Source organism: Falco cherrug, chromosome 4 (genome assembly GCF_023634085.1).
Source record: "Falco cherrug isolate bFalChe1 chromosome 4, bFalChe1.pri, whole genome shotgun sequence".
Classification (NCBI taxonomy): Eukaryota; Metazoa; Chordata; class Aves; order Falconiformes; family Falconidae; genus Falco; species Falco cherrug.
Window position 1 is genome coordinate 45,018,205 of NC_073700.1, and position 19,544 is coordinate 45,037,748.

Sequence of the window (19,544 nt, forward strand, 5' to 3'; positions counted from 1 at the left end):
AAATACCAGTGGCAAAGTAGCTGTGAATAGGTAATTCTCATGTTTTATAAAAGCATCAGAATTACCAGAATGCAGCACAGTCAGCACTGTGCAGCTTAACCTGCTGCCACCTACTTACCTGTCACTTTGTATCCACTGGAGTTTATGTGAGTTTTATTTCTGGTTACGGCAGATTGGGTTCAGTGTGTCCTAGGATAGGAATTTGTAGAATATGTATTCCTTTGGGTGTGGCAAAGAGCCTTATTCTTTGTATTCACTGGTAGAACTGAAATCACATCAGTAACCGATCCTAAAAGTCTGCCTAAATTTTCAGTCATCATTTTGAAAAGCATTATAAATGGAGGCAAAGAGGAAGAGTATTGTGTTTTTCAGTAAGCTGAGTTAAAGGGATTAATGGTCTGTGTCAGAAGCGTGGAGCCAACGGGAGGAGAATCTTGTCAAAACGTTGATTACCGTGTAATACTTGGCCTCAGTTGTCTGTTTACAAGAAAGGTGGTCAAATGATCCTCATTCTCTTAATTTGCTTTGATTTATTTGAGAGAGGTTCTTGATTTTTAAAAAAACATATTTAATACCATCTTTTATGAGTGTCTTTGTTTTATTATCTTCTTAGTGAATCATGAAAACAGCAACAGAGAAGTATTTTTAGTGTTAGGGATCTTTTGGGTAATCCCGAAAAAGATAGCAGCAGTGTGCACTGTGGAGATTGCGTTATTTTACAGTATTCCTTATAAGAGCCAATAAAACTTGTTTTGTGGTTTGGGTTTGGTTTTTTTTCTTCTAAGTGGAAGATAAGACATATCAGCTGTTTCTGCATACAATATGGAAAATATTCAGGAAGTCTTCTCCAAAGGAAGCTACAAAGGACCAGTAACTCTGGAACATGCCCCTGTTAAGTGGATGGTGTACAGGGGAGAAGTGCCAGTTCCACGTCCTGGTGCTGTAAATATGAATTTACTTGTTATAATTAAAGGAGAACCTCTAGATTATCTTTTTTGGTAACAAATTATTAGGTCAATCAGCAAAGAGATACATGCATTCTCATTCCATCATACAAAGGTTCCTAGAAAAACTGCCTTGCTTACAGTTCTGCTCCTCCAGAGATGTGGGATTATTAGCTAGTTCATAAAGTGTGAGGAAAAGAATGATTTTTATCTTTTGAAGATAAGTAGAAATCACAAAATGTTTAGAAGGAAATACACCTTTTTTATATAACTTAGTGAAACGTGAAAGCAGTTGTAATCATGTGCGTTTTGTTTTGTTCCTAGTGCATTGACAATTTTGCCCGGAGTATTGGGTATAATACTTCTGACTTGCCTGACAAAGTTTTGCAGTTTGTTAGAGATCACCCTCTAATGGATAAATCTGTAAATCCAATTGGTGATAGACTGGTGCTACTGAAGAGAGGTTCAAACTATACCAGGATACACGGGCCTAGATAAACAAACCTATGATATTATGTTTCTAGGAACAGGTAAGTGCATTTATTTTAGGAAAAAATACTATAGATTTTTAAGTATTTTGTTCCAGATTGTTTTTCTGAGACTTCAAAAAAGTAAAAGTATTCATCAGCTCTGTTTGAATTTTTGCATTCAGAAGCTGTCTTGCTGGTTTAATATTTTCATCCCAGTTAGATTAAATGTGTTTAGCTTATTGGACATTAAAAGCCTCTCTTTAGAAACTTTCCATATCAAAGGAGACTTGACGTAATATTTGCAAATTCAGGGATTGTTTGAGGTCTTTTTTTCCACTGAAAAAAATCATCACTTCTCTTTTATTGAAAGAAAATATAAGAATTGCTTTGAAGAATTTAAAAAATTCCCTATGCCCAGGAATGTCTTCTAAATCTCTATCTAATTTCAACATGAATTATCAGGCTAAAATGTTATGCTATGTTTAAACAAGTTTATCTTCAGAAATACATTTCATTTTATGTAGATGATGGATATTTGCATAAAGCTTTCAATTGTGATGGGGGAATGTTCGTTGTGGAAGAGCTACAGCTGTTTCTGTCTCCTGAGCCTGTACGATCTCTCCAGCTGTCTGCTGAAAAGGTAGAACTTCTGTCCCTACATATGGAAAGTGACTGCTGTAATAGCTTGCCTCAGGCCTTGCTCTTCTGTGTTGTTCTTCTGGCTTTTAAATAGCCTGTAAATGTCTCATAATTCTGCTTCTATCATGTATTCGTTAATAACAGAAGCACAAAACATCTTTTTTCTGTAGAAGACTGAATTCTGTGTGTCAAAATATAACTGAAACAAGCCTTTATGTTCATTAAAAAATTAGGGAAGGAACTCGTTGTCATTTTACATGCTCTGGAAAGCTAGGATTTTTTCTCATCACCATCCGTTCTTACAAGATTTTTAGTTTATTGATGTTTTTAATAAATACCAGAACATCTTTTGATCCATATTAGAAAATAACAGCTTAAAATCTCACTATTGTAAAAGAACTCCCTCCTGCATTTCCAGGGCATGCTCTATGTACAGTCCCTGTCTCAAGTGGTACAGCTTCCAGTTTCCGAGTGCCACCAGTACAAGTACTGCTTGGATTGCATCTTGGCACGGGATCCTTACTGCGCATGGTCTCAGTCTGCTAAGGAATGTCTTCTGCTGTCAAATCCAACTGGTCATACGAGGTAAGTAAAAAGCTACTGTATCAGCTGCACACCTGATGTGAGATTGCTTTATCAGGGCACTCTTAATGTCTGTAACACAAAACTAGGATGATTCCTAGAAATGGAATGAAGCCAGCTGGAACACTTCTTGTCTGTGTTTTCATATATTTGGGTTTTGGGTTTGTTTTTTTCTGTTTTGTTCCACCCTCACCCCCAGGAATTTAGTTCAAAGTGTGAAATATGGGGATGCTTCCAGCTGCCTTAGTGTAGGTAAGTGAACATTTCTTTTAAGAAATAATACTTTAACTTAATGTGATCAAAGTGCTTGTCCAGTTTATGCTCTCTGGAGTACTTGCATTATAGAAAAACACAGAACTGATTATTACTTTTGAACTAAGACCAAAAAAACCCATGCTGAGCTAGTACTGCCTAATGCTTTTAACCCTCTCAATCTAAATGTCAGAACACCCCAGTTCAGACTGAAACTCTTACTCTCAGGGGAAGCATAAACGTGACCTATTTGAAGTTATTGGTGTCGCTCCCACACCTGCTTTGCAGAAATCACAGGACGCATCGGATGTCCTATTAAATCTGTCACTGCTTTAGGGTGCTGTTCTGCATATACATGACATGCTTTGCTGTTCAGGAGTATGCTTCAAAAGAAGGTTATTTGTTATCAGCTGTTTAAAATTAATTTTATTATTTTCAGTGGGATTGGGAAATTAATTACTTTTAATGTATAACTGCAGGTGTGTGTGATCTGGTATTATGCAGTAACTTTGTAAGGAGTTGCAAGATCCATTGCTTTCTTTGTGACACAAGATGTGTCTCTTACCTTCACTTATGTCTCTTTAAAGTCAGAGTTGTCTTTAGTCTTGTATATTTTAGACTGCACAACAAAGGATAATAAGGCAATCAGTGGGACAGTTGGGCAACTTTTACACAGCTGATATAAGCATTGTGCAGACATCAAAGCATTTCTGTGAAGAGATGTCATTAACTATAGAAACTGAGGCATACGAAGGTGAATTCCTTTATCCATGGCTATGTATGTGTACAGGTGAGTAAAAATCAGACTAAAATTGGGAAGTCTTAAACTTCTTGTCCCGTATTCATTCTGTTGCACATCAGTGGGAATAAGGCCAGCGAGACGTCACTGATAGTAAGACCTGTTAGTAATGGGATTTCCTTGTCTTTACCCCTTACCTGTTCATTACCCATTGTCAAGACTGGTGAATTCAATTTTACATTTATTTGAATATGTATTTGGTTATGTAATTTAAATTCCCAGTGCTCTTACTTAAAAAAATTAGCTTCATAATTTCAGAAAATAGTGTCAGAAAATGTCTCTTTACCCTTGGAAACAATGTTCATCTTGAAGGTGTTCCTCTGTCGATTCTGGCAAGCATAGTATGGAAGTTTAACGGGAGCAGACTGCAGGCCGAGGACTCTAAATGTCTTCTCCATGGTGGAGGGATAGCAATATTTAATGTGACAATGGATGCGGCTGGTTTTTACGATTGTCTCTCAGTTGAGAAATCCAAAGGGAAGGAAGGGATTCCTTATCGCTGTGGCCTGCTATGGCCTTTACGCCCAAGAAAAGACAGAGGAAGCCCACATTACTGCCACAATAAAAAGGTGTAGTGAAGCAGGAGCTGATGATTTTCAGTCCCACCTTTGCTGAGCGAGGCAGCAAAACAGGAATCTGTGGACAGCCAAAGAGAGAAGCTTGGCTTAAAACTCTTGAGGGCTGGGTTTGCACTCCTTTTCTTTTTCTTGTTGGTTTGGAACTTCTACAAGGGTCATTTATCTCTGCCTTGGAAGAGCAGAGAAACCAGCTCAAAACCCACTGGTACAGCAGGCTTGGGAAGTCCAGCAGTGGCTACAGAGGGATCAAGCAGGGCAAGGAAGAGTTCAGCCACACAAACAAACATGTCTGGTGTTAATGAGTCAACGCTTGTGAGCTTTTCTTAAGGCGTACAGCGCCGGTGCGCAGCACAGCACAGGTTTCACAGAGAGCTCTGGGAGCTTGCCGCTTGCCGAGCTGTTTGGTTGAGATGACGTGGTGTTTCCTGGTAAGGAATGGGGAATGTAAATTTGGGTAAGAGTGAGAAACTCTGAACTGAAGATAACAAGCTGCATTGTGTATTACATAGATGTGTTACCAGTTACCACTTTTAAAAGAAAAGTTCCTTATTTGGGTACCTTTTTGACATGATAGAACCTTAAGAATAAATTCCGTTCAAAAATTGACACTGATCCACTTTCTTGTAATGTTGGGGTTGCCCAATTACAGAAATGAATACTTCAGAAGCTAATAATACTTAGCATTTAGTGCTTTCACCTTCAGACTTTCTGTTTAATCTACGAATAGCAACTAATTAAGTCTCCCAGTGCCCCAAGAGGTTGCTACTATTCTCATTTCACATGTGAGGTGAGATTACTTGTCACTGACCATAGTGAGTATTGGTGTCAGATCTGGTGCTTTGTTAGAAGTTCCTGAGTCATCTTCTTATATTTTACCTTTCTTTCCCTTTCCCTTCCCTCTATTTAGGCTTTCAAAACACTTCCCATGCATTTATTTTTCTAATGTGTTTTTAGTGACCTTTATGATACATCTTCCTCTGTCCAAAAATGTCATGAATCAGCTTAAGTACTGCGTTGTTCTGAATTTATTTCTGAGCTGCGGTCAACTTTCAGACATCATAGCTCCTTTTCTTAAAGGCCATTGAAAGTAGAGCATTTTTTCTGAGACACTTTTTCCTTCATTTTCAAATAAATGTTCTTTTACTTTCTTTCATTTGGAAAATAACAGGGGTTCTTGATCAGGAAAATCCCTGAACAAAAGACTATGCTGCCTCACTCTGTCTCTTGCCAGACATGCATGAAGTACAAGGTTAATGCTCTTCTAGACACAGGCAGCTCATTTTTTTCCAGCTGCACACAAAACAAGTTTCTGCCAGCTGTAGCAAAACACCTGTTATCAGGGTAAACAGGAATGCTTGGAAATGAAGACGATGTGTACAAACAGATACCTGGAGAGGAAAAAAGACCGGAGAAGTGGCTATGCAGTGTTTTTTCTCCCTTAAAACATAAATACGTTAAACTGCTTTATCTTGAATTGGAGTCACAGTCTCTTAGGATGCCTTCTTTCTCCCAGGGTCAAATTATTCTGTTACGCTTCATAACAACAACAGCTCCTTGGGTATTGCATGCAAATACCATAGAAGGAAGGTGAGGCCAGCTGTGGAACTTGTAAGAAGCAAATTCATGGATTACCGTGTCTGCTAACGCTGCTGCTTACCAACAGAGCAATCTTTGCACTTGCCACAGAAGGATGTAAAGGTGGGAACAGTGTCAGCCTTTCCTAGCAAGGTGAAGCCATAGGCATGAAGTGTGAGCAAGAGAACTATATACAACGGACATCTGAAAATCGGAAGACTGGATAGCTGCTGGCAAACGGTTACGCCAAGATCTGCCTGGCTGCATTTCAGTGATTTTGTTAGAGCAATGCAGAAACAACATCTGAGGTGCATGTCTTGTCTCACTGTTTGAAAGGGGGTCTACTTCTAGATTGCAGGGCTCCTTTACCTATATTCCCTCTCCCTATATGCAAAGGGCTATATGGAAATTAATGATACAGACTGGGTAGTGGTATGTAACTAACAGCATAGGAAGTGATAGAAATTTCCATTCTTATCTTTGGGGACACTTACTCTCTTCCCGTAGTGAAAGGAAGTTCAGATGGAATATAAAATCCCATTTCTGAAAATCCTCACAAGGCTACCAGCATTTGGTTTTAGTTCAATTCCTGCTGATCTAATTACCCTAATTTAAATGTGTAAAATAATTAGCTAAGAGAAGCTGTAGATAAGTTACAGTTAACAGGTCGATATGAAAGATATTGTGCCCTACTTTCAGTAGTGTCTTTGGTGCAGTTTTAGTCCTTTTGTCATTGGTTGCCATGTTGCACGTAGGAAGGACGGAGAATATGGGGCAAGAGGACTGCCGGTGCTCCGTGCTGCGACAGAGCCGAGGTAGTCCTTGAGCTACTTGTTCAGCTGCCAGCTTGGAAGAGCCACCCAGCACTGCTCCGATTTGTGCCCTGCAATGGCTTTTCTGCATGTACACCAATATGCTATGAAAACACAAACCTTCCCCATTGCTTCTAACCTCAGTTCAGCTCTCGGTGCCAGAAATCTTCTGTGCTGACAGCTGCTGCCTGTGTTTCAAACACCTTAGTGTGCTCAGAATACATCTTGATGTCACACTCAAAATCACCAGCAGCAAACCATAACCCCGAACACAGAGGCAATAGTTGTGGGGACACCGGAGACAAAGAATTACAGCTCAGTGAATCTCCCTTGTAAATACCTTATAAAGTAGGATGGAGATAAACCGCAGAAAGCAGTGTGGGAACTGGTGTTATTGCTCGTGTTTGTGCTGCTAGTATTGAAATCTGATATGAATATTGCTGAATTATGAGTGCTACTTCCACCTTTAATTGTAAAATTACCAGTACAGAGCTTACTATTTTGGTGCAAGTTCTAAAGTTTTTAACCCACGGAGAAATTAATGTGCAGGGATTAACAAAATCTCTCTTGGGAAGATTTCCTATTAAAATGTCCTGATAAGTAAAGACCATAAAGGGGACTGGGATCATCCAGCAGTGACATAACTCAGCACCACTGAGCCTGCTCATGGGAAGTTGGGGTAGTGGCGTATTATAAAGCGAAGCTGAGGCACTTCTGGGAATGGAGTGAGGAGTGCTGGTGTTCGGTCAGGATTTGAGTGCACTGGTCAGGGTGCCTGCGAGGAAATGCAAACGTAGTTTCCTGCCAGGGCCAAATTTCAGGTTCTTTACTAAGGTTTGTTTGTATGAGAAGCTTGCATAGTTGCTGCCATCTCAAAACTCTGTAAAACTTGTCTACAGCTTCAGAGTTATAACTTAAGGCCCAGAACAACCACACCCCACCCAGTTCAGCTGATACTGGTCAATTCTGAGTTTTACCACAAGCACATTGGAATAGGTAGTGTTCACTAGCAGGTCCCCATTCTTCTTTCGTAGGGGTGGACACCCACTGTGCATTGCCAGCAGCACCCAGAGCAGCTGCTGTGCACAGAATCTCTGCTGCAAACCTGTTGAATATAATGCCAAAAAGGAGCAGGCATGGAGAGATCTGTTCCTGCTGTGGCTTTCCGTTGGCTTCACGAAGCCAGGCTACCAGAGCATCTCTACCCTTATGATGAAAAAACGTACCTTATTCCTAGACTGACCCATTCTGTGCGGGCTCCCAGCCCGCAGGGCTTGTGCCACCTGTGCTGGTGAAACTCAGAAGCACTCTTGTATAAAATTCCTTTCTGCCAGGAAGTTTTTTATGGTTATGATCAAGTCACACTGTATCTTTTTCCTTGACGAACAGACGAAGCGCTTTTATTCTTTCAGTACAAAGCTTGTTGTGTTCTCTCTCGTGGCTCTCCTGTGAGCCCTCTCTGGTTGTTCAGCATCCTGGAGGTGCGGGCACTGGGCCTGGGCAGCGGTTCCCGGGGGGGCAGGGGTACCCCTCCTCTCCTGCTCGGAGCCTGGGCATTGCAGCCGGGGGTGCTCCGGCCACAGCGGCAGGCTGGGAGTGGCTGATGGCTCATGATCCACACTCCGCTTTCACGCAGCTCCCTTCTTCCCAGGCTATTTTCCCATCTCATACAAACGTCTTCATGATTTATGTTAATTTTCCACTTGCAGAAATGACTTCATAAAAGAACAACAAAGAGCGCCCTATTTCTGATAGAGCAGATGTCTAGACTGAGATTAAACCCCACGATTTTAGTTTTCATGGGGAGCCAGCGCCCATTAAGTTCTCCAGCGCAGCGCGGCAACCCTCCGGGGGCCGGGGTACAGCGGCGGTCGGGGGCACGGGACTGACTAGCCCCGGCTCGGCTAGCCCCGGCCCCGCTAGCCCCGGCCCCGCTAGCCCCGGCCCCGCTAGCCCCGGCTCGGCTAGCCCCGGCCCCGCTAGCCCCGGCTCCGCTAGCCCCGGCCCCGCTAGCCCCGGCCCCGTCGGCCCCGGCTCTACTGGCTCTGCCCGGCAGGTGGTGCCGCCGAGCCGGCCCCGGCCCCGGCCCCGGGAATAAAGTCAGGAGAAGAAGCAGAGAAATGTGACCGAGATGGGGCAGTTGGCGGAGGGAGGAGGCGGGTAGGGGGGAGAGGAGGAGGAGGAGGGGGGAGAAATCGGGGAGAGAACAAAGAACTGGCGCTCCGGAGCGGGGCTGCACTTGGCGGGGCTGCGGGGAGCAACTTGCGGGGCTGAGGGCGCCGCAGACGGCTTTGTCTGAACGGGCTTGCGGAGTGAGGCACCACCTCCTCTTGCCGCTCCCCTCCGTGCCGGGGGGAAGGGGGAGCCCGACAGCCGGAGCGGGGGCAGCGCCGGGGCTGCGGCGGCGGGGGGGGGGGGTCGGCGGCGAAGGGGGGGGGGCAGCGCCCCGCCGAACGCTCTGCGCGGGGGTGCGGGTAGGCGCCCGCGGGGCCGGTCGGCCCCTGCCCTCCCTGCCCCGCAAGCTCGGCAGTGACTGGGCGTTTCGAGCCAACAGCAAAACTAGCAAGATTTCAAAGTGAAATTCCGGAGGAAATTTAAAGAGCATCCGGATCCGGAGAAAGACAGAAAGAAAGAGGAAGGGAGAAATAAATCAAAACGTGGGGAGAAGCGGCTGAGGAAGGACGGGAGAGGAAGAAGCCGACGCTCGGCAGAGATGGGGTGAGACCGGCAGTTTATTATTCTTGAATTGCTTTTATTGCTCGTGGCCGCTGAGCTATTTTAAAGGTTATGGCAAAAGAAATGAAGGTTTTAAATCGCCTGTTTTCCACATTGCAAGCTTTAAAGTTTAGGCTTGCCTTTTATTTTATGGGTTAGAAAGTAGGTAATTGCAAGTCTCTGCAACTTCTTTAAATAAACTCGTATGTGAGGGAAGCCTCCAGTGATCTATATGTTGTATGAAATCCAAACTGGGAGGCTGGGTGGGAGGACTGGAGCTGGGTTGTGTCTACAAACTTTTCCAGAAGTTAGAAATTAGGAGGTTGGTTTGGCTGTTGTGATTTTGGCATTCAGTAAAATGGATTCTGTTTGCATTTCTAAATGGATAAATAGCTGACTGGAAATCCCTGATGATTTAGTTTATGATCCCCTTCAGATTTTCCAAGAGTGAAATAATGCTGCATGGATGTGGCAGTGGATTTTGGCATGGAAATAGGAGCTTAGTCTGGTATTTAATTTATGTCCTAGTTATAAGTCTCAACCGCGTAACTTTAAGGACCTGACATGTGTTGTGAATTTCTTGTGCAGTAAAGTCTTTGTGGCTCTTTGAAAGCACACTGGATCTGTAGGAAGCCTGTCTGATCAACTCGCTCCAAACGTTTGGGTTTGACAGTGCAAGAGAAATAAATAACATTCTTAGGGGCTTGATTTCCTTTTGCTAATTTTCCTCCTGGACTACCTAGATAAAATGATTGAACAGTCAAACACAGATTGAAGAGGCAGAAAAGGTAGCGGGGAAGAATCAAAAGCGACAGTTGCATGAATCTGGCGTTAGATCCTTTGAAGCTGGCGGAGTATGTGCTGAGCCAGGTTAAATCAGAGTGTCCCTATTTCCCTGTAACTTTTCCTGTGATCCCCAAAAGTTACTGTAAACTTCTAGAACAGCCAGGAAGGTTTAACAGGCAGATAGCTTGGGACTAGTACTTCATTAGAGTTAGTGGATGGATCCTTCTTGGATGTACTGCAGCTATGTGATTTCTTTAGAGGGTCGCCAGCTCCCATGGAAGACATTGAGATAGTGTTACCGTCTCAGTCTGCTTAGACTTCGCAGTATAATGACACTGGTGTAGTAGAAAAACTATTGTTAAGCCAGGGATAACATTTTCACCCAAAATTGCTTATTTTCACTTAACTTCTGAGGTAAAAGTGTCTTTTTTCTTGTACGTTTATCACATGAGGATCATGAGTAGCTTTCAGCAGCATTTAGCTTACTCTGGATATGAAAGAGATTAAAAGTACATCACCTTTTACATCACATTCTGGCAGCTGATTTTCATTAACTTATGTTTAAATCAGGGATTTTGGTTTCGTTCCTCCATATTATATTTCTTTCTAACATCATGTTCTGATTTTCATGGATAATTCTCCATGGCCTTTTTGTATCGACTGCACTGTAGGTATTAATGCGTTAGGGCTTCCTCTTTGAAGAGGACAGTTACTTGATAATTAACTGTTATTAACTAACTCTTGATCCTGAGGGAAGTGAATTTAGTTGGGTCCTAGCTGAGTGGAACTCTGCTGATAGCATTGTCAAATATAAATATAGGTAGGTGCAAATTTACTGGTGCCTAATTTGAGCAGTATAGAGTTTACCTGCTTGTCACGTATACCAAGCAAGTTAATTCACCCACCCCTACCTATACTGTCACCCACTGACCTCTGCTACACAGGCAGTTCAAACTGCCTGTGTCAGAGAGGCTGCTGGTTGTGTTTTGGAGCTCTGACAAGGGCAGGTTGAAAATTTGAAAGTAGTAGATGATCTTGGGGACTTTCTCTAGTGAAGCTGAGCAGGCATCTGTGCCTGGAAGTACTGAGGGTCCTGTAGCTTGTAACGGAGAGGCAGAATGTGTTGGAGGCACGGAGCATTTTGAAATGTGCATGTATCTCCACTACTCTGCTTCTAGTTATTACTGGACATGTTTTCTGGAATGTATAAAGAATTACTTAGCTGCAGTCTGGCTCTGCTGGGTTTCTTAACTTTTAATTGCTATACAGGCTTCCAGCAACTATCTGCGTGTCTCAGAAGAAAGAGCTGCTGAAGCTTAGTAGCAGAAGTAACAGTTGTCCTGGGAAGGTGAATGCACAGCTTGTGTTGTAGACACCCAGTAGCATAGTGTTCAGCAGCCAAGACGTTCTGTAGATGGAGACTGGTTTCCAAAAGAAATCTGTCTCAGCTGTGTTGTGTCTTTAAATGCCCTTGATTCCCTGTCTCTGTGCCTGACCTTGCATGCTTGTCGCTGTTCCCCACGCTGATCCAACAGGAGCATATTCAGCCAGGATTCCTTTGCTGCCCTTTATCTGTAGACAGGCCATGAGGCAGCTGCTTTTCATTCCTGTGCTAAGCCCTGCTGGGTAATCTCTTGGGAGCTGGGGAGGCAGGAGGGAAGGCAGCCCCTCACCAGCTCCCGTTGCTGGAGCTGCACTGCTCCACCTTCCCTTTGTGGCTGTGGAGTAGAGGTCTGGCCTCTTTCAGTCCCATCTGGACACTAGCAGCATCTATGCATTTTCCCCAAGGTCACACAGGATGCAGCACAGAACGAAAGCAAAGCTGCAGCTAAGAGGGCTTGAACACCCGCCTGGTGGTGAGAACAAAGAGCTGGGAATCCATTCTCCCAAACTTTGTTCCCAAAGCGGTTTTGCAGTTCAGTGTCTAACAGTCAGTGTCCTAGGGGCTTGTGCCTAAATCTTGGGTAAGCAATATCAAAGCTCGCTCTGCACCCCAGTCCTGGGGAAGCAATATCAAAGCACGCTCTCTACACCCATTTACAGTGAAACAGTAGAATCCGTAGGCTGTGGAGGGAGTTACACCCAGTCCCTGGCTCAGAGGAAGGGTTAGACTTTGGGGAGAAATGCAAAGGGAAAGAAATGAGGTTTGGCTTCCATTAACCCACACTTCTTCCCCAAACAGCACTGACGTGCAGTCAGCAGCTATTCAAGCTGCTGAGGGAAGATAAAAGGAAACAAAGACGGAGAGCAGTGGAGGAGGAGGAGATGGGTTCTCAGGCCCTCTCCGTGCTCTAGTTCTGCCTTTTGAAATACTGGGCTCTGTCTGTCTGAAATTCTGAAAAACATTTTCCCCCCATCTGCCCTGGCCAACCCTCTTCCTCAAATTATCCCGGCGGGTGCTGCTTTGCAGGGTTTCTCACCCCCGCGTGCTCTGGCTGGTGATCCAGCAGGAGGGAGAGCCCTGGCCCTGACGCCAGCAGCCAGCACGGCCTCCCAGCTGACTCAGCGTGGCGGTGGGCTTCGTGCCAGAGCTAAGCCACATATCTGTCGTGCTCACATGCTCTCACGTACCCCTTTCTGCTCTGTGCGAGCTGACCTACGGACACCCATCCAGGAAACCAGACCTTGCAGAGAGAAAGGGCTTTTGGGAGGATTGCAGTGAGAATTGCAAAGTTCTGTCACGGCAGCTGGGAAATCCTTACCTCCTGCTGTGGCTGGCAAAGGGCCTTTATCAGAAGATGACCTCTTTTGGAGGGGCTTGCTCATTGTGGCTGCGTATTGAGCCCAGTCACAGTGTAAAAATACATTCCTAGATACTCTGAAGGTATCCTGCTGCTGTCAGCAGGAACATTGCACCCCTGGAGCCCTTCCCTGCCCCTGTGGCTGAGTACTGTTCTGCCCGTGATCCACAGAAACAAATGATTCGGCTGATCTGGTACTTTGTAATTTCTTGCAAGGCATTTTTGGTGTGGTTTTTAGGTGAAGGGGAACCACAGACTGCCTACGTGCAGAGCAGAGTGTTTGAAGTGATTATCCTCTCTGCGTCCAAGTGCAGAGAGGCTCCTTTCTCTGACAAGTAAATGAATATCCCTGCAAAGAGGAACTGCAGTGACTGAGAGGAGGTACAGGCTGGGGAACAGCACATGGACTTCCTAGAGATGCCCTTGTCTGAACCCCGTCCAGGAGCACCGAGGCAAATGCAGTTAATGAGGACCAAAGCTCAGCCTTCCCAGCATGTTCCAGCTGCTGTCTTAAGTGGCTAAAAGATTTTATTCTAAACCTCAGACCTATTCACTGTGTCTCTTGAGTACTTTGAACTTGGACTCACTGGCCAAATCCCTCTCTTAAAACACTCTACTTGTGTCTAGGTTTGGATCCCGCACTTTTGTTGCACGTCTTGCTTTGGACCTGAGAACAGGACATAAACGTTCATATAAATTTGGGGAATGGTGACTCTAAAAGCTTCCTTTTCCACAGCAAACATAAGGTTTCTTCTCTCTGGTCATGCAGCAAAGGGTGGGGGCAGGTGAGCAGGATGTGATAAGTAATTCAGTTAACTAAATGGGCATGTCACAGGCAGGCAGGATTGTGAGGTGAGAATTACTGAGGGGAAAAAAAAAAAAAAAAAAGAGAGGATCTCAGTGGGAAAAATCTTCCAGATTGCACAGAAAATCAGAGAAGAATGAGGACAAAGCACAAGTCAAATGCAGCTGTGCAGTCAGAAAGAGACCCCTCCCCACAGCCAGCATAGCAGTGATCAAGCAAAGGCATCACTGGATGCAATAAAAGGTCTAAAGCAAACAATAAACGCCTGATTTCTTCCTCTCCCTTTCTCCCTGTGAAGAGGTCTGGCAGGAGGGCTGCTTTTTAGCAGTTGCCCTTAGGTTTAGGAATCTGCTGAAGAGAGAGCGAGCCTGGAACTGTCAAGCAGGATTTTCCCAAAGGGGTGCTATTTGCTTTGGAAATACCTTGAGAAAGTAAAAGCAACACAACACGGTTTCTCTGACGTGCAAAGACCCCAACAGGCAGCTGAAGTTGGGATGGGGTAAAGAGAGAAGGGGGTGAGCATGCAGTGAAACACACCAGAGCTGCCACAGTCCTGTTGACATTTAGATCTAAATATTTTGCTGAGCAGCTCTTTCCAGGGCTCTCTGTCCCTTCCTCTAACCTGGGCTATTCCTTAGAATGGGATGTGTTGCTTTACAGGACTGTGTGCTGTTACCTTGTGGCAGGAGGCTGGAGGATGCCGTGGAGAGCATGCCCTGTTCCTAGCTCTGTCTGTGACTCCTGTGGCTTAAACCAAAAAACTCTTCACCTTTTTACTTCTGTTCCGCTATTAGACTTGTTTGCAAGTTGCAGGTATTTTTCTGAGGAGGATTAGAGAGAAAACTGTGAAATCCTCCTGTTAAAGACATACCTAGCAGAGGGATTAAGGCATGAGGTAGATGTGTGTCTGGATCCCTCTGTGCAAGATGGGCTCCGAGCTCCCGGCAGCCTGGTGTCAGCAGCTCTGCTTCAGCTTGGATATTGCTTTACTGTGCTGGGGTGGGCGTGTGTCACCGTGATGCCTCCTATTTACCGATCCATACGATCCTAACACATCGCAGGTGTGTCATGGGACAAGCCTGGCACCGGTCCCTGGTGCTGACTCCTAAACAGGAAATGCTGCAGTCCCTCTTTGGAGAGACCTCTCTGGGAGGTGGCTCATCCCCCTTTCCGTTGCGTTCTCTCTGGGGGTTATTTTAGAAGATCCTGCTTAGGAAGAGGCCAGCATGCCTGCGAAGAGGAGGGTAGAGCCTGCATCCAGACAGGACACTCAAGGACAGTCCATGCATCCAGTGACATATGAGTTCAGATTGCACGGAATAGAGGGGGTGGCGCTGGTTTTAGCCTTCTCCAGCCTTTGGTACCTTTGGTGCCCGCTGTTCCCCTGCTAGGCAGAATGTGGCATGGTGCAGGGGACTGAATTGATGCCATCTGTACCTCCTTGGCACAGGGCAGTGCTTGCAGGGCAGGCTTCTCCTCCAGGGTCCTGGCAGTGCATCAGCATGTCCTAACGCAATGAGGTCCCTCGTCCAGCCTTAGCGAACTCGGTCCCTTTGGCCTGCTCAGTCCATTGCTGCTCTGCTGAGACTGTAAATTAAGAGGGCAAATAATGATTTGCTCTCCTGGCAATGGTGAAATAAGCTGCTATTCATTAAGAAATCAATTTGGATTCTGAAGAGAGGGAAATAATTTAAGAACCAAGGTGGAAATGAGACCAGCGTGCAGTTTTACGTGTTGCCTTAATGACCACTGAGTCAGAGACTTCAGTCAGTGAGCAAATTGGAAATGATTGATCCATCGCCTATATTTATGTGTCCTCCCCAAACACCCCGTGACCTTCTTCCAGCTTCTCTGTAAGGAGAAGCCACAAAAGGAGGCGTTTTGGTCTTTGCTCAGGCAGCGTTCTGGAGCTGATGTGAACCCATCAGGAGTACCTAGATGAGTTAGACCATCTCTTCTTTTCAGTTTTAGTTGCTTGGTTTTGCCTGGTAGCTAGTAGCCTGCTGCTGGAGTGTTAGGGAACATTCACCGGGGACAGGTCATTTTTAAGCTATCGGGACTTGGGGTATTGAATTTTGCCCTTCCCTCCCTGGGCTGGGAGCAAATGCTGGCAGTGATGAGACCTGGATCCTTTCCAGTTGCCATCAGGCACTTGCTGATCGTGTCTGTGTCTCAGCCAGATCTTTGTCCTTTCAGTCATTTGCTTTGGTTTTTCTTAATTATCTGCGAAGGACAGCCCTGGGGGGATGTAAGTGGTTTTATTTACACATGCCCTTTTCACTGCTATGTCTGTATTGTTACAGGGACTCCCAGCTGGGAGCAGGAAAAGAAGTGTCAGCATTTAGGGGTGTGTGGTGTATCCAGCATATACACTTCAAACCCCCGGGGACAAGAGGGCTGTAGTGGGAGAGAGAACATGACAGTTTGAATCCTAGGCACTTTCAGGGCTATTTTTAAATGCTTTGTAGTGTTTTTGGAAACAAGAGGTCAGAAGCAAGCTGAATGCAGATGGGTGCTCCTCAGACATTACTCCACTGATGCGTCTCAGATCTGGCTTTCAGCACCTGTGCTTCTCCTGCTGGGAACTTCCCTCAGTCCTGCCAGTGCCCTTGCCTTGCCAATCCACCCGCTGTGCTGAGCCGTGTCAAACCCTGCCGTGGTTCTTTGCTGCTAAAGAGATCGTAGGAAGGGTGAGGGAGAGGCTTTTTCCATTTAATAAGCCATTTATGACTTCTAAGAGATGTGTCCCTAGATTTGCAGACTTTCTTGCTTTTCTTCTCTCTTGGTTTGCATTGCTGCCTACTCTGTCTGTTTTTTATTGTGTTCCACCACTTAGGCTCTCGGAGAGCTTTTGTTTCGTAGCATTTGCTTTTAACCTTGTCAGGCAAATAAGCGAGTATTGAAAGGCAGGTTTCCACGCTAGCCAGTATCCTTGACAATGAAATTCTTGTACTAGCTGGATACGATTTGTATCATTTGATGGATTTAAAACAAAGACTTTTTTTTTCTCTGCAGAAACACTGCAAAAGAAGCGTGAACATCTCTGCGCTGCTCCCATCAGAGCACAAAGCTCTCCTAAGCATTACCTACAGTGCTTAAGCAACTGCTTCCTAGAAAGCACTGTGCCCCTGCCAGGCTGGCGTTACGCTCAGGTAGCTGTGAGAAAGCAGTGCCACGCTGGCCTCTTAAAGCGATCTCCAGTCACCGTTATTAGGGACATGCAAGCTGGCAGCCACTGTTCCCATTTGCAGTGCGGGAAGGGGAAACATGGAAGATAATTCCAGGAGATTCTGCATGTTTTGCTTGGGAGGTGGGTGCAGGAGTCCCTTCTTGGCAGCAGGCAGGCAGGCGAATGCTGACGAGCCCGGCCATCGGTGCCAGGTTGCTACCTGTTGGAAGCAAAGCACATCTGGTGTAACTGGCAGCAGGCCTGTTCAGAGAGCTGGTGGGACTTCCACAGCTGTAACTGGAAGGGATAGCTCGCAGGCAGCACCAAGTTTTGTTGCTCCAGGGAAGGCCATAAGGCACAAACAAATGTATGAGGAGTGTCGAGGCAGCTGTGATTATGTGAAGGCACAAAAAGCAGAGCACTCTTCCTGGACAGCAGCACCCATCAGCAGTGTGTATTTCATATTTCGGTGTTCCTGAGACCAGGAAAACAGCATGCACGCCCCGCGGCTGTGGGATGGGCAAGAGAGCAGCCGAGTCAGTCTTGTGAATAGAAAAAAAATCAGCAAACCTCTGTGAAGGTGGGCTTTTCTCCTGCCTGACAGGCCTTCCAGTGGCATTTAATTTTCTGCTCCTGATGCTCAGAAGGAAAATAATGCTGGCTTTTGTGGTTAGTGACACTGTAATTACAGGGCAGTTGACATCTAGGTGGCCTTCTAATCCTCTTCTGTCTTGGAGTGATCAGTAGGAAGGCAATGGGGTTTTCCAGGTATGAAGACACCCGTAGGTGACCTGTTTGGAGGCAGACCTAGCTGAGAGACAGGGAGATCTGTGTGCTCTACCCCTTCTACAGGCATCCTTCATCGTGCAAATTCACTGTCTTACATTTTTGCTCTCTTTTTGAGACACACAGGCTCAGCTGATAATGGGAAAGAGCAGGGTGGGGACCAGTTACGGGAGACACTAATTTACAAAGCAAATGAATAGCACAGCTGTCTTGAATGTCATGGGGAGGCAGCATGGGGTTCTGCACTGCTGGGGTCTGGGATCATGCCTGGCTCCGTGGAGTGTGGGGCAGGGAGTGCACACGGTGGGTGACTTCCCAGGTGTGGCTGCAGACTGTCCCTGCGGGCAGAGAAAGGTTATCCCCAGGAATGCCAGACCTCCATCAGGGTGCATGGCACGGGGCTGTTTGAAACGTCGCTTGGTCAGCAGGATGGTTTGCACCAGCTCCGGGTGCAGAGCTCCCCGCTGAACAGCGAGCGCAGGAATAGCTGCCCTGCGTGCGGGTTGAGCTCCGAGGAGGGTTTTCCGTCATGCAGCTGGCATCACGTGTGCATGACTGGAAACACTAGAGCCTTCCAGGCTTCTCCGTGACCCTCTCCCAACAGCCAGCGCCTGCTGCCAAAGGGATTAACTCCAGTTACACGTCTCACCCAATTATCTTCCATGACAGGGAAGAAAACTTGTTCAGTGATGAGAAATCATTACAAATTACAAGCTTTGTGCGTTTGGGACAAACGAAGCCCCTGAACGCTGCCTGGTTGAACGCTCTGTCTGTGCTCGGTGTAATAAATAACAGCTGACTCTTCCATCGCTAGGAAATGAATCACTGTGGAGGCAAAACCAAAAAGGAGCCTCAGTCCAGCTAGGAGCCCTGGGAAGGAAGCTGTTGGAGGAGAGATGTGTACTAACTCCACTGGCCTGTAGTCTGTCTTACCCTTACTAACAAATGTCAACAGCTAGGTAATGTCCTTCCTCTGTTCTTTCTGACACTAGCCCAGGACACAGGGGTTCAGGTGCAGAAACATTATTTTTTCCCTACTCTGTAGATACTGTGTCTCAGAGGATAAGTTGTGATCCGTGTAAGATTTAGTATCTGTTAGTGGAGCCTGGAAAATTGGAATCACGTTTTGAAAACAGTCTGTGGCTGAATAAAATCAGGCAGCGAGGGTGCAGAGAAGGGGCTGGTTTAGACCCTCATGCAGTCACAAGAGATCCGAGTCAGGGCTGTAACCTGGGAGCAAAGCTTGAAACTGGGAGGTAGAGGGAGTATTTTATTTCCTTAATTTTTGATGCTGGGTTCAGAAAGCACCAGGTACGCTTGGCTTTGGATTGGTGGGAAGGTCTGCTCATTGCAGCTGTGAGGACTTGCAGTGGGGAGGAAATATAAATGTCTGGATTTTGGGAGCTTGCACATAGCAGGATTGTGACTCTGCCTTGTTTGCAGCTGTCATGGGGGTGTGGGACGTTTCCAGACACGTCAGATTTCACTAGGTTTGCATAAGGAGCATGGCAACAGCCAGTGCCTTGGGTTTTAACCAAAGTCAAATGAAGACCCCAAGCCCTGATGCACCTGGACTGTTGTGTCATGGAAACATTCCTTCCTGCCTACTGAAACGCTCAAGTTACATCCTGATGCCTGAGGTTCAACTCCTTAGTTCGGCTCAGATATTACTGGTTACAAAATCCGGGCAGTGCTTGGGTTCAGTGCTTTCTTACAGCAGCTGTGCATTGTGTGGTGAAGTGTTTCCTTTAATTCATTGTTAAGTGGCTTGCTTTTAATCCTGCGATGTGACCTTTCACTGCAGGATGCGCTTCCCAAGCATGAGTCAAGAGAGGAAGAGCTGAGCTGGGGGGAAGGTGCTTTTTGTGCTCACATCCCAAACACATCCTCC

The 19,544-nt window shown here is 45.8% G+C and overlaps 1 protein-coding gene across 4 annotated transcripts in view; it reads left to right on the plus strand.

The window, feature by feature from the left end:
* The first annotated feature begins 1,339 nt into the window (after positions 1–1,339).
* HOMER3 (homer scaffold protein 3) overlaps positions 1,340–19,544 on the plus strand; it is a 31,586-nt gene continuing 13,381 nt past the window's right edge. For 2 of the 4 annotated variants that reach the window (XR_008731848.1, XM_027812752.2), the window contains exons 1-3: positions 1,340–1,474; positions 1,939–2,054; positions 2,472–2,638. Coding sequence is in view for 3 of the 4 variants with exons in the window: in XM_027812752.2 (XP_027668553.1) it covers positions 1,459–1,474; positions 1,939–2,054; positions 2,472–2,638 (299 nt within the window). In the remaining variant the exon portion in view is untranslated. Of the gene's footprint in view, positions 1,475–1,938; positions 2,055–2,471; positions 2,639–9,087; positions 9,370–18,467; positions 18,613–19,544 lie in introns of those variants that run through there. The other 2 variants (XM_027812753.2, XM_005444287.4) reach the window with 2 other exon arrangements.